Genomic DNA, 12205 nt, shown 5'->3' on the forward strand with positions numbered 1-12205 from the left:
AACTCTTCCACACCCCTGCCCTGCTGGCTACATTCCCTCCCCACCTCCCATGGTGAGGAGCAGCGCTTTCTCTGGTGCCAGGAACAAAGTTTGGGTAGAAAGTTTAAAGTTTGAGGGCAAAATTTAAAGTTTGGGGAGAAAGTGTAAGGTTTGGGGAGAACATTTAAAGTTTGGGGAGAAAGTTTAAAATTTGGGGAGAAAGTTTAAAGTTTGGGGAGAAAGTATAAGGTTTGGGGGGAACATTTAAAGTTTGGGGAGAAAGTTTAAAGTTTGGGGAGAAAGTGTAAAGTTTGGGGAGAAAGTTTAAAGTTTTTGGGGAGAAAATGTAACGTTTGGAGAGAGACTTTAAAGTTTGGGGGCAAAGTTTAAAGTTTGGGGAGAAAGTTTAAAGTTTGGGAGGAAAGTTTTAAGTTCAGAAGAAAAGTTTAAAGTCTGGGGGGGAAAGTTTAAAGTTTGGGGCAAAACTTTAAAGTTTGGGAGGAAAGTTTTAAGTTCAGGAGAAAAGTTTAAAGTTTGGAGGCAAAGTATAAAGTTTGGGAAGAAAGTTTAAAGTCTGGGGGGCAAAGTTTAAAGTTTGGGAGGAAAGTTTCAAGTTTGGGGAGAACATTTATTAAGTTTGGGAGGAAAGTTTCAACTCTGGGTGGGGGGGGGAAGTTTAAAGTATGGGGGAGGACGTTTACAAAGTTTGGGGAGAAAGTTGAAAGTTTCGGCTCCGGAGGGGTGGGGGTGGGATCCTTTCTCCTCCTCCTCCTCCTCCCCATCGCGGGCGGACCCCCACCCTCCGAAGGGAAGGAAGGAAGGATACGTGTGTGTATGTATATATATATATGTGTGTGTGTTTGTGAGCGCAATTGCAGCGGGGCGACGGTTCCCCGGGACTGGGGGTCGCTGGCGGGGGGGGGGGGGCTGCCCCGGGTCCCCGCCGCCCTTCCCCGCGCCCCCTGCTGGCTCGGCTCGGCCTCTGCTTGGCGGCGTGCCCAAATTCCTGCCCCCGGCCGGAGATTGGCTGCGCCAGGAGGGGCCGGAGAGAGCGAGAGAAGCAGCGGGGGCGCAACTCCCACCGCCTCCTCCTCCTCCTCGCCTGCCTGCCTGCCTGCCTGCCCTCCGGCCGGGGCGGCGCGGGATGCCAAGATGCCCCCGGCGGGCGCGGCCGTGCTGCTGCTGCTGCTGGCGCTGGGGCTGGCGCTGATGCCTCGGGCGCTGGGCTGGCCGGGCCGGGGCTCTGCGGCCGCTTCGGAGCGGGCGGCGCTGGCGCGGGAGCGTTTCAAGGTGGTCTTCGCGCCGCTCATCTGCGAGCGGACCTGCCAGAAGGGTCGCTGCCGGGACAGCTGCAAGCCGGGCAGCAACATGACCCTCATCGGGGAGAACGGGCACGCCATGGACACGCTGACCGGCTCCGGGTTCCGAGTGGGTGAGTGGAGGGGCCGCGTCCTTCCCCTCCCTGCACCCGGGGGGAGGAGAGGGGGGAGAGGCTCCCACCGGGGGGGGAAGGGGGGGAGTTTCGTGCCCATCCTTTGATTTAGGGGGAGGGGAGTTTGGGGAGTGGGTGGGCGGGTGGGGGAGAAGTGGGGACTACAATGCCCATCCGCCTCTCTCTCTCTCTCTCTCTCTCTCTCTCTCTCTCTCTCTCTCTCTCTCTCTCTCTCCCCCCGACCCCATCCCGGGTCCTTTGCAAGCCCTTTCTGCTGAGAAGTCTTCTCGGATGGGCACGGATGGATGGACTACTACACCGCCCATCAGTCTCCAGCTTGGCTTTTGGGGATGGGAGGTGCCATACCGCTCTCTCTCTCTGTCGCTTTTTATACACCCCTACTGTCTTTCTTTCCCTTTCTTTCTTTCTCTCTCTCTCACTCTCTTTCTCTGTCTGTCTGTCTCTCTCTATCTCTCTTTCTACCTCTCTCTCCCTGTCTTTTTCTTTTTTTCTTTCTTTCTTTCTTTCTTTCTTTCTCTTACTCTCTCTTTTCTCTGTATGTCTCTTTCTCTCTCCCTCTCTCTCTCTTTTTCTACCTTTACCTCCCTCTGTGTCTTCCTTTCCCTTCCTTCCTTCCTTCCTTCCTTTCTTTCTTTCTTTCTCTCTCTCTCTGTCTTTCTGTCTATCTCTGTCTCTCTTTCTTTTTCTATCTCTACCTCTATCTGTGTGTGTGTGTTTCTCTGTCTCTGTCTCTGTCTCTGTCTCTCTCTCTCTCTCTCTCTCTCTCTCTCTCTCTCTCTCTCTCTCTCGTCACTTGGAATATTGCATCCAGTTCTGGTCACCATGACATTAAAAAAAATGGAAAAGGACTAGGGATGATATGATGGGAGGTGTGAAACTGCTCTCTCTCTCTCTCTCTCTCCCTCCCTCCGGGCATGATGGACTGCACCACCCAGCACTTGCCAACCTTGGCTGCACCGCCCCTTACCCCCAAGTTTGGCTCTCTGCAATCCTCTTGGTGATGGGATATGTTGTACTGCCCGGTGCTTTCGATGTTGTCAAGTTCCTTAGATGGCCCAGACTACACTACCCATCAGGCCTCCCCCAGCCCTGCTCCTTTGCAACCCCTTTGTTGACGGGATCTGTTCAATGGTTTCCACTTGGGAAGTCTCTTAAATGGCACGGACTACACCACCCATCACCCCCACGCTTGCCTATATCACCCATCAGCCCTAAGTTTGGCTCTCTGCAATCCTTTTGTTGATGGGATGTGTTATACTGCCTGATGCTTTCCACTTTGCAAAGTTCCTTAGATGGCATGGACTACACTACCCATCAGCCTCTCCAGGCCGGTTCCCTGCAACCCCTTTGTTGGTAGGACATATTCTACTACCCAGTGCAAATCCCTCTGTTGGTACTCACTACACCACCCATCAAGCATGGTTCCCCTGCCCATCACTTGGCAAGTCCTTTAGATGGTGTGGACTACGCTGCCCATCGCCCCCTCCCGATCTCCTCTGGATGCCTCCCCAACTGGAGTATCTTCCAGATGGACAAAGCTCCAACTCCCATCATGCACTTCTCCAGCTCTTTGGGTGACACAATTCTCATCATGCACTCCCCCCGAGCCCATCAGCCTGTGCCATGCCCTGTTTTGTGCATCACTTCCCCCCCTCCTTTATCCTAAACTTGGGAGTTGTAGTCCCACTTTAGGAGGGCGCCTGGTTGCGGAAAGATTGTTCTCCTGGGCACTTTGGGCTGCGGGAAAGAGCCAACAAACCAAACAGAAACTCACTTATAGAAATTAACTTAGGTTTGTTTACGTTGCCTTGTGTTTACTGGAAAAGGAGCAAAACCGGTGCGGTTTTAACCTGGGTTAATTCTTGGTTTGCTTCGCTTGTGACTTAACATCCTTCAAAGTCGGAAGAAATATTAAGAGATCATCTAGTCCAGCCCACTTCCCAGGCCGGGAACCTATTTCACTGGCATGCCTGTTAGTTTGCCGTAAACCCGCGTTTCTCCCATCTTGCCGACTTGAAGACGTATGGACTTCGACTCCCAGGATTCCCTAGCCAGCTTTGATCATGATTGAATGCCGCTTTTTGCTGGCTGGGGAATTCTGGGAGTTGAAGTTCACATACCTTGAGAAACGCTGGTGTAGAATATCTTTTTCCTCTTTATAACGGCTCTGAATTGTGCCTGGTTTCCCTTTTGGGCGAATTGCAAACCTAAAACCCAGGAACTTTCAGCAACCGGGTTTAACGAGTTGTGGGAACGCGGCTCCCGTCCCCACAGAACCTCCTGGCCTCGTACATCCATTTCGCTTTCCTCTGATCCTGTTCGTCCTATCTCAGCCTTGCGGTTTGCAAACCAGCTTTGTTTTGGGGGGGGGGGGGTTTGCTGGGGGAGGGTGAACCCCGCTGGTTACTCTTTGTGGCTAAACAAACTGAGGGTCAGGACAATGTGGGAACCCAGGCTTGACTTGCGCACGCCGAATCTGTGGCTCGCCTTGTCTTTTCCAAAGCAAGCTTGGTTTTGCACAGGGATTGGTTAGCGTGGAGTTTTGCCTTTCTGTTGTGTTTGGGGGCAGGACGGAGCGCAGTCTGGGACACTTTGCACATTGTTTTCGATTCTTATGCGCATGCGCACCCTGGTTCCATGTTCTCTCTCCCTCTTCCTCCCTCCTTCTCTCTCTGTCTTTCTATCTGTCTCTCTGTCTCTCTCTTTTTTCTACCTCTCTCTTTCCCTCTCTTTTTCTTTTTCTACCTCTCCCTCTCTCTCCTCCTTTCTCTCTGTATGTCTTTCTCTATCTGTCTCTTCTGTCTCTCTGTCGCTCTCTTTTTTCTCCCTCTCTCTCTCTTTCCCTCTCTGTCTTTCTTTCTTTCTCTTTCTTTCTTTCTCTCCCTCTTCTCTCTTCTTCTTTTTCTACCTCTCCCTCCCTCTCTTTCTCCCTCCCTCTCTGTCTTTCTTTCCCTTTCTTTCTTTCTTTCCCTTTCTTTCTTTCTATCTCTCTCTTTCTTTCCCTTTCTTTTCTTTCTCTCTCTCTCTCTTTCTCTCTCTGTCTATGTCTCTCTTTTTCTACCTCTCCCTCTCTCTGTGTCTCTCTCTTTCTTTCTTTCTCTCTCTGTCTCTGTCTCTCTCTTTCTTTTTCTCCCTCTCTCTCCCTCCCTCTCTCTGTCTTTCTTTCCCTTTCTTTCTTTCTTTCTTTCTTTTTTCTTTCTTTCTTTCCCTTTCCTTTTCTTTTTCTCTCTCCTTCTTTCCCTTCCTTTTTTTCTCTCTCTCTCTTTCTCTTTCTCTCTCTGCCTCTCTCTTTTTCTACCTCTCCCTCTCTCTCTCCCTTTCTTTCTTTCTTTCTTTCTTTCTTTCTTTCTTTCTTTCTTTCTTTCTTTCTTTCTCTGTCTCTCTCTCTCTCTTTCTCTGTCTGTCTGTCTCTCTTTCTCTCTCTCTTTTTCTACCGCCACCTCTCTCTCCACCCTTCCCTGTCTATTCTCTTCTCTTTTTCGCTGCTGGAAAAGTTGACTTCACATCTCAGCCCCACCTCTGGGGCCCCTCGCTGCATCCAAGCCTCTCAGAACCGCTGGCCAAATAAACTCTGCACACACAATCGGAGACCAACACTTACACACACGCACACACGCACAATTGCACACCCTTCCTCCCACCCAGCCGGCTTGTGCAAGAGCCAGCCTGATTCAGAAGGGGCTTCATTTCAGTCACAAAGCCAAGTTCAAACTAGAATCAGCCAGTTGCAGCAAGTGTGTGTTTTTTTTAAAAAAAATTCCTTTGCACACCCTTCTTTGCACACCAGGCTGTGCTCACATGCTCAGCTGTGGAAGATCTATCAGTCTCTCAAGCTGGTTAGGCTTAGTGTGGTGAGTTTCTTGGAGGCTTAATCTACTGTGTGAATTCAGCTTGTTTGGCTATTTTATGGTTCAGATTTATAGTGCAAATGTAGAACACGGATTAATAGTGGGCGAAGATTCCCGATTCGTCTTGGTATCTCCGGTTAAAATAATGTTTATGAAGGAAAGCTATTTTTCTGCCTGACAACCATTGGACCATCTTGGCTTATTGCAGAGTACTCTGATTAAATGATGGTTTAGAACAGTGGTTTTTAAAACTTGGCACCCTTTAAGATGGGGGGGGACATCCCCTCCCAGAATTCCCTGCACAGCATGCTGGGAGTTGATGTTTATACAACTTAAAGATGCCAAATGATTTCAAATAATAGAAGAATAAAATACAGAAATATAAAGCGCTACATAAAACGTTCTATTTCTAAATTCGTTAATACAGTTCATTGCAAATTGTGTCCGAAACTAAAAGTTAAAGAGTCCAATTGATAGTGCTTTTTTAAATAAAATTAGTCCCGCACTTAACAACTACAGTTGCGACCAGAATTTTAGTTACTAATCAAGGCAGATGTTTAAGGCTACCTTTGGGTCACAGTTCTTAAGTAACAACTGCAGTTGTTAAGTGAAACAGGCAGTCATTAAGCAAATCCAGCTAGTCTATTGCTTGCCGGAAACTGGCTGTGAAGTCACACACAACCTCGATTGCATAACCTTGGGATGCTCAACAGGCATATACCAGTTGCTAAGCACCCAAATTTTAGATCACATGATTGTGATGGTCGTAAGAGTGAGGAGCGGTCGTAAGTCACGTTTGGCTTTGAACGGTCGCTAAAAGCTTGCTTGTACGTCGAGGATTTACCTGTATTATGTAAAATGACTTTGGCAACGAAGTCATTTTAATCATAATAGATTAAATACATTATTAATGCATTAATAACCCACATTTCATATTGAATGAAAATAAGACAGAAGTAAGAATCGATGGAGAGTAAGACATAAGATATGCTAATAAATTTTTGAGTAAATAGGCAGCTGCCTTTGAAATTTTGCCAGGCAAAAAAATATCTAGGAAGCAGAGTGAGGTCCTCAACTTATGACCAACGCCGAACCCCAAATGTCTGTTGCTAATTATTGCTAGACAGTGATTTTTGCCCCATTTTACGACCTTTCTGGTTGCAGTTGTTAAGTGAATCAGTGTGGTTGTTAAATTAGTAATACAGTTGTTAAGTGAATCATGTTTCCCCGGTGACTTTGTTCATCAGAAGGTCGCAAAAGGAGATCCCGTGACCCCAGGAACTCTGCAACCGTCATAAATACGAGTCACTTGCCGAATTTTGATCACGTGACCAGTGACTCTGTGAGTGTTGCGGTGGCCTGGAGGTGGAACTCTCGCCTCACAATCAGGAGTTCAATCCTAGGTAGAGGCAGATATTTCTCTCTCTGGGCATCATGAGAATATATCTGCCGCGAACTCCGCAATGGTGACAGGAAGGGCATCTGGCCAGTAAACATTCAGTTGCCCAGACTCCACCCTGCAAGGGATTATGGGCTCATTAAAAGAGGATGATGATGACCAGTGACTCCGTGACGGTAGCAATTGAGGACTAGTTGTAAGTCACTTTTTTTAGTGCCGTTGGACCTTTGAACGGTCACTAAATGAATGGTTGTAAGCCGAGGTGCGTTGGACAAACTACGAAAAGGCGTTTGGCTGCCGTCATCAAATCCGAAAGCCGGTTTACGGTCGCGATTGAAGGCCCAAGGTTAGAAAATGGAAGGTTGCGAGTTCTAGTCCTCCCACCGGTATCAGACCAGCTGGGCGACGCTAAGCCAACATTGACTCACTCCCAGCTCTAGGAAAGAAGCCAGGGCAAACCACTTCCGAAAAACGTGGCCAAAGAGCTCCGTTGGGACGTGGCCAGGCCACCGTTGGCAGTCAACCCCGACTCCGAGGGACCCAAACAGTCTTAACGTGGTTTGAAGCCACTGCTTGTTTCTCTTCTTCTCCAAAGTGTTTGTTATGTTGGCTATTTCAGGAAAAGCAGTGGAAAATTTGACGGCAGCCCACACTCGGCCTTCCGGCCTGGCAGAGCGCAAATCTTTTCCAGAAGACACAAGTTGACACCTGCAGTCTCGCCTCCGTTTTGGAGAGAGGCAGGGGTTGTGCATCCAATTTCTGATTCATGCCTCGGTTTACACGGAAACACACACAAACGCATACCACTGTCTGAACCCCTTTGCAACCGCCGTTTTGGTCTCCGCGGGCCGATAACTACCATGTTTCCTCGAAAATAAGACCCTGCCTTATATTTCTTTGAACCCCGAACTAAGCGCTTGGCCTTATTTTCAGGGAGGTCTTATTATTTTGGGGCGCGTGGAACAAGATGGGGCTCCTCTTGCTGTCTTACCTGATTTCCAGCTCTGCGTTTAAATATTTTCGGGGGGGAGGCTTATTTTAGTGCATGCGCTCAAAAGCCCGATTGGGCTTATTATCAGGGGATGTCTTATTTTTGGGGAAACAGGGAGTAGAGTAGAGTAGAGTAGAGTAGAGGATAGGATAGGACAGGACAGGACAGGACAGGACAGGACAGAACAGAACAGAACAGAACAGAACAGAACAGAACAGAGTTGGAAGGGACCTTTGGAGGTCTTCTAATCCAACTCTGTTTAGGCAGGAAACCCTACACCACTTCAGACAAATAGTTATCCAACATCATCTTAAAAACTTCCAGTGTTGGAGCATTCACAACTTCTGGAGGCAGGTTGTTCCACTGGTTAATTGTTCTAACTTGTCAGGAAATTTCTCCTTAGTTCTAGGTTGCTTCTCTCCTTGATTAGTTTCCACCCATTGCTTCTTGTCCTGCCTTCAGGTGCTTTGGAGAAGAGCTTGACTCCCTCTTCTTTGGGGCAGCCCCTCAAATATTGGAAGACTGCTATCATGCCTCCCCTAGTCCTTCTTTTCATCAAACGAGACCTACCCAATTCCAGCAACCGTTTTTCATACCTTTTAGTCTCCAGTCCCTTAATCATCTTCGTTGCTCTTCTCTGCACTCTTTCCAGAGTCTCAACATCTTTTTTACATCGTGGCGACCAAAACTGGACGCAATATTCTTTAATTAAAAGTTTAATTTTAATTTTTTAGGGGGGCAGCAGCCTCATTGATATTCCCAATATCCCAATTTTCCAATATCCCAATTTTCAAGCGAGGGATGGAATCTAATCAAGGAGAGACCCAACCTAGAAATAAGGAGAAATTTCCTGGCGGTGTCAAAGTTGGGTTGATGAGTAGAAAGCCAAAAAGAGCGGGGGGGGGGCAAGAGGGGGTCTGACCCATGCCAAATTAACAAGGGTGTCTTTTTCTCTTTGTTCTCCCCCCCCCTTCCCTGTTGCAGTGGTTTGTCCTTTGCCCTGCATGAACGGCGGTCAATGCACATCTGGCAACCACTGTCTGTGCCCCCCGGAATTCACCGGCCGCTTTTGCCAGGTGCCCGTGAATCGCCAGGGGCAGCAGGCGCGCCCCCACAGCGATGGGTCCCCTATGGAGACAGGTTCCAGCAAACACGCCATTTACGCCGTCCAGGTCATGTCTGATCATCACAGTGACAGCCCTTCGGGGCCGAGTTCAAAAAGCACCGTGAGCCATTCCACCTTTATGGTTCCCCTGGGACATCACTCCTCCGAAGGTAAGGGAGAGAAAGTGGGGGCTGGGCTCGGGGGCTGTTTGGGGGGGGGTAGGGTGGAGCGATAAACCCCCCTTGAGGGAAAGCAGATTTTCTCCAACTAATAAATATTACCTTAATTGGATAAACGACCGAGATCAGTGATGACAAACCTTTTCGGCACTGAGTGCCCAAACTGGAACACACGTGTATCCACGTGCACATGTGCACGCCGGAGCACCGGAAATCCGAAGACCAGCTGGCTGGCGCGCACATGTTTTTTGGCCGTCTTATAGGCCATTTTCAGGCTGTTTTTCAGCCATTTTGGGCCGTTTTCAGACTGTTTGGGGCCATTTCCCGGCTGTTTTCCAGCCTGTTTTCAGGCTGTTTTTCGACTTGTTTTCAGGCCGTTTTGGGGCCGTTTTATAGGCCATTTTCAGGCTGTTTTTCAGCCATTTTCTGGGCCGTTTTTAGGCTGTTCTTTGGGGGCGTTTTCAGGCCATTTTTCAGCCATTTCCTGGCCGTTTTCAGGCTGTTTTTCTACTGTTTTCTGGCTGTTTTGGGGCTGTTTTCAGGCCGTTTTATAGGCCATTTTCAGGTTGTTTTCAGGCCGTTTTTTGGGCTGTTTTCAGGCTGTTTTGGGGGGGCGTTTTCAGGCCATTTTTCAGCCATTTCCTGGCCGTTTTCAGGCTGTTTTTCTACTGTTTTCTGGCTGTTTTGGGGTTGTTTTTAGGCCATTTTTCCAGGCCATTTTCAGGTTGTTTTCAGGCTGTTTTTCAGCCATTTCCCGGCTGTTTTCCAGGCTGTTTTCAGGCCGTTTTTCGGCTGTTTTGGGGCCATTTTTGGGGCTGAAAAATGTCCTAAAAATGTCCAGAAAAGCCCAAAAATGGCCGTTTTCCAGCGGTCCAGCACCTGCAAAGACCAGCTGGCGAGCGCGCATGTGCACACCAGTAACCAAAAGAGCAGGTGGCAATGGCGAGCGTCCCCACAGAGCATGCCATAGGTTTGCCATCACGGGCCTAGATACTAATCTATAGAATACTTATTCAAGTCTCATGAATCAATATATTTCAAAACGTAACCAATAACTTATACGTCACTTCTTTAATTCCTCATACCTTACAAAACTGAATACGTATTTCCATGAGGAAAAACGTTTGTATTTCAGGGTTGAGGTGAGGGGTCCTTGGTGTTCTCTGAGCTTTTCTTGCAGACGTTTAATTACCCAACTAGGTAACATTGTCAGGGGTAGTAGGGAGTGGGGTTTGTGGAGAGGAGGAGGAGGAGGAGGAAAAGGACTGTGGGGTCCTTGATGAGCTTGGTGGTTTTCTTCCAGACATTTTATTACCCAGCTAGGTAACATCATCAGTGCTAGTAGAAAGTGGGGTTTGTGGAGGAGAGGAGGAGGAGGAGGAATTGTGTGGGGTTCTTGGTTCTCTCTGAGCTTGAGAGGAGGAAGACTAGAAGGAGGAGGACTGCGGAGTCCTTAGTGCTCTCTAAGTTGAGTTCTTTTCCTACAGACATTTCATGACCCAACTAGGTAACATGATCAGTGTTAGAAGGGAGTGGGGTTACACTTGGTTGATGAAACGTCTGCAAGAAAACACCCAAGCTCAGAGAGCCCCAAATTTCCATTATACGTGTACCACAGTATTAGGAGCACATTTCATATATATATTTTTACTACCGTTATCTATTTACTGTCTGCCATATGCTAAATAAACAAATCAACTCCTCTGCGGAGCTGGATTTGAAATTTGGGGTCCGTTCTGGCCACTGAAGGGCCGAGCTGGGAATCTTCGAGCATGTGCAGAGGGCTTTCTAGAAGTCTCCAGCTCCGGGGTTTCAAGTGGACCCCCCACACACACACCTCTTTTGTGCCCTGTAAAAACGCTTGCTCAAATTCCCAAGTTTGTCATTCATGATAGAATAGAGCCTTGGTGGCGCAGCAGACTAAAGTGCTGTTAAATAGCACCAGCTGCCTGCAATGACTGCGAGTTCAAATCTCACCAGGCTCAAGGTTGACTCAGCCTTCCATCCTTTCGAGGTAGGTAAAATGAGGACCCGGATTGTGGGGGTAATAAGCTGCCTTTGTATAAAAAAGAACACCGCTTGGGGGGGGGGCGAAAGCCCTAACGCATTGTAAGCCGCCCTGAATCTCTTGAGAAGGGCGGCATATAAATCGAACCAACCAATCAATCAATAAAATAACAAGAGTTGGAAGGGACCTTGGAGGTCATCTAGTCCAACCCCCTGCTCACGCAGGAGACCTAGGGATTCGAACCGCCGAACTGCCGACCTTTCTGATAGATAAGCTCAGGGTCTTAGCCATTGAGCCACCTAGCCAGGGTTTTATTTTATTTTTATTTTTATTTTAAATTGATCCGTAAATCGGTTGTTTGATTGACGCTGCAAACGGTGTTGTAGCGACCCCTTTTGTCCTGTTTCCAAAATCCTAGTTTATTTTTCTTCTCCCAGTTCAGATGCATCAACCGTTGGTCAACGTCCGTGTCCATCACCCGCCGGACGCCTCCGTGAAGGTCCACCGGATCGACAGCCTCAGCTCGGAGGGGAGCGGGCCAGGCGGGGCCCACCATCTAATCCAGCACCCGGCTCCGAAACCGGCCTACACTCGTCCTCCGGCCCAGAAACCTCTGGGCCGCTGTTTTCAAGAGACGCTGCCCAAGCAGTCGGTGAGCGGAACGGGAGCCAGCTATTTAACCTGTGTGAAATCAAGCCTCCATGCTCAAAAGCAGTGTATCTGAACCTCAAGGCCAAATAGCAAAGGAGGAAGCCCCTTAGTACAGAGTTTTTTTCAAGCTTGGCAACTTTAAGATGGCTGGACTTCAACTCTATCCATCTCAAAGCAAGCTGGCTGGGGGATTCTGGAGTGGAAGTCCACCCATCTTAAAGCAAGCTGGCTGGGGGATTCTGGGAGTAGAAGTCCATCCATCTTAAAGCATGCCGGCTGGGGGATTCTGGGAGTGGAAGTCCACCCATCTCAAAGCAAGCTGGCTGGGGGATTCTGGGAGTGGAAGTCCACCCATCTTAAAGTTGTCAAGTATAGGGAAAAAAACACTGTTTTGACTGGATCACAGGATTAAATTTACTTTTATTCCCACTCAGCATTAAATTTCACATGTGCAAAGCAATGCACTAATCTCAAATGTTGTGTGGTTACCTCAGATACATGCACACACTTCAGGAACTAAACCATACATAGACTTCAGGGGATGGCGAGATTTACACAAAACTATGAAGAGAACGGCCTGGGACCTTCTAAC

The 12205-nt window shown here is 48.4% G+C and overlaps 1 protein-coding gene across 3 annotated transcripts in view; it reads left to right on the top strand.

Annotated features, from left to right (window-relative positions):
* LTBP3 (latent transforming growth factor beta binding protein 3) overlaps nt 1-12205 on the top strand; it is a 65508-nt gene that overhangs the window by 9889 nt on the left and 43414 nt on the right. For 2 of the 3 annotated variants that reach the window (XM_087880967.1, XM_087880968.1), the window contains exons 1-3: nt 782-1411; nt 8655-8945; nt 11400-11614. In XM_087880967.1, the coding sequence (XP_087737093.1) occupies nt 814-1411; nt 8655-8945; nt 11400-11614 (1104 nt within the window). In that variant the 5' untranslated portion in view covers nt 782-813. Of the gene's footprint in view, nt 1-781; nt 1412-8654; nt 8946-11399; nt 11615-12205 lie in introns of those variants that run through there. The other variant, XM_087880969.1, reaches the window with a different exon arrangement.

The sequence above is a fragment of the Pantherophis guttatus genome, chromosome 18 (genome assembly GCF_059756535.1).
Source record: "Pantherophis guttatus breed Tessera chromosome 18, ASM5975653v1, whole genome shotgun sequence".
Classification (NCBI taxonomy): Eukaryota; Metazoa; Chordata; class Lepidosauria; order Squamata; family Colubridae; genus Pantherophis; species Pantherophis guttatus.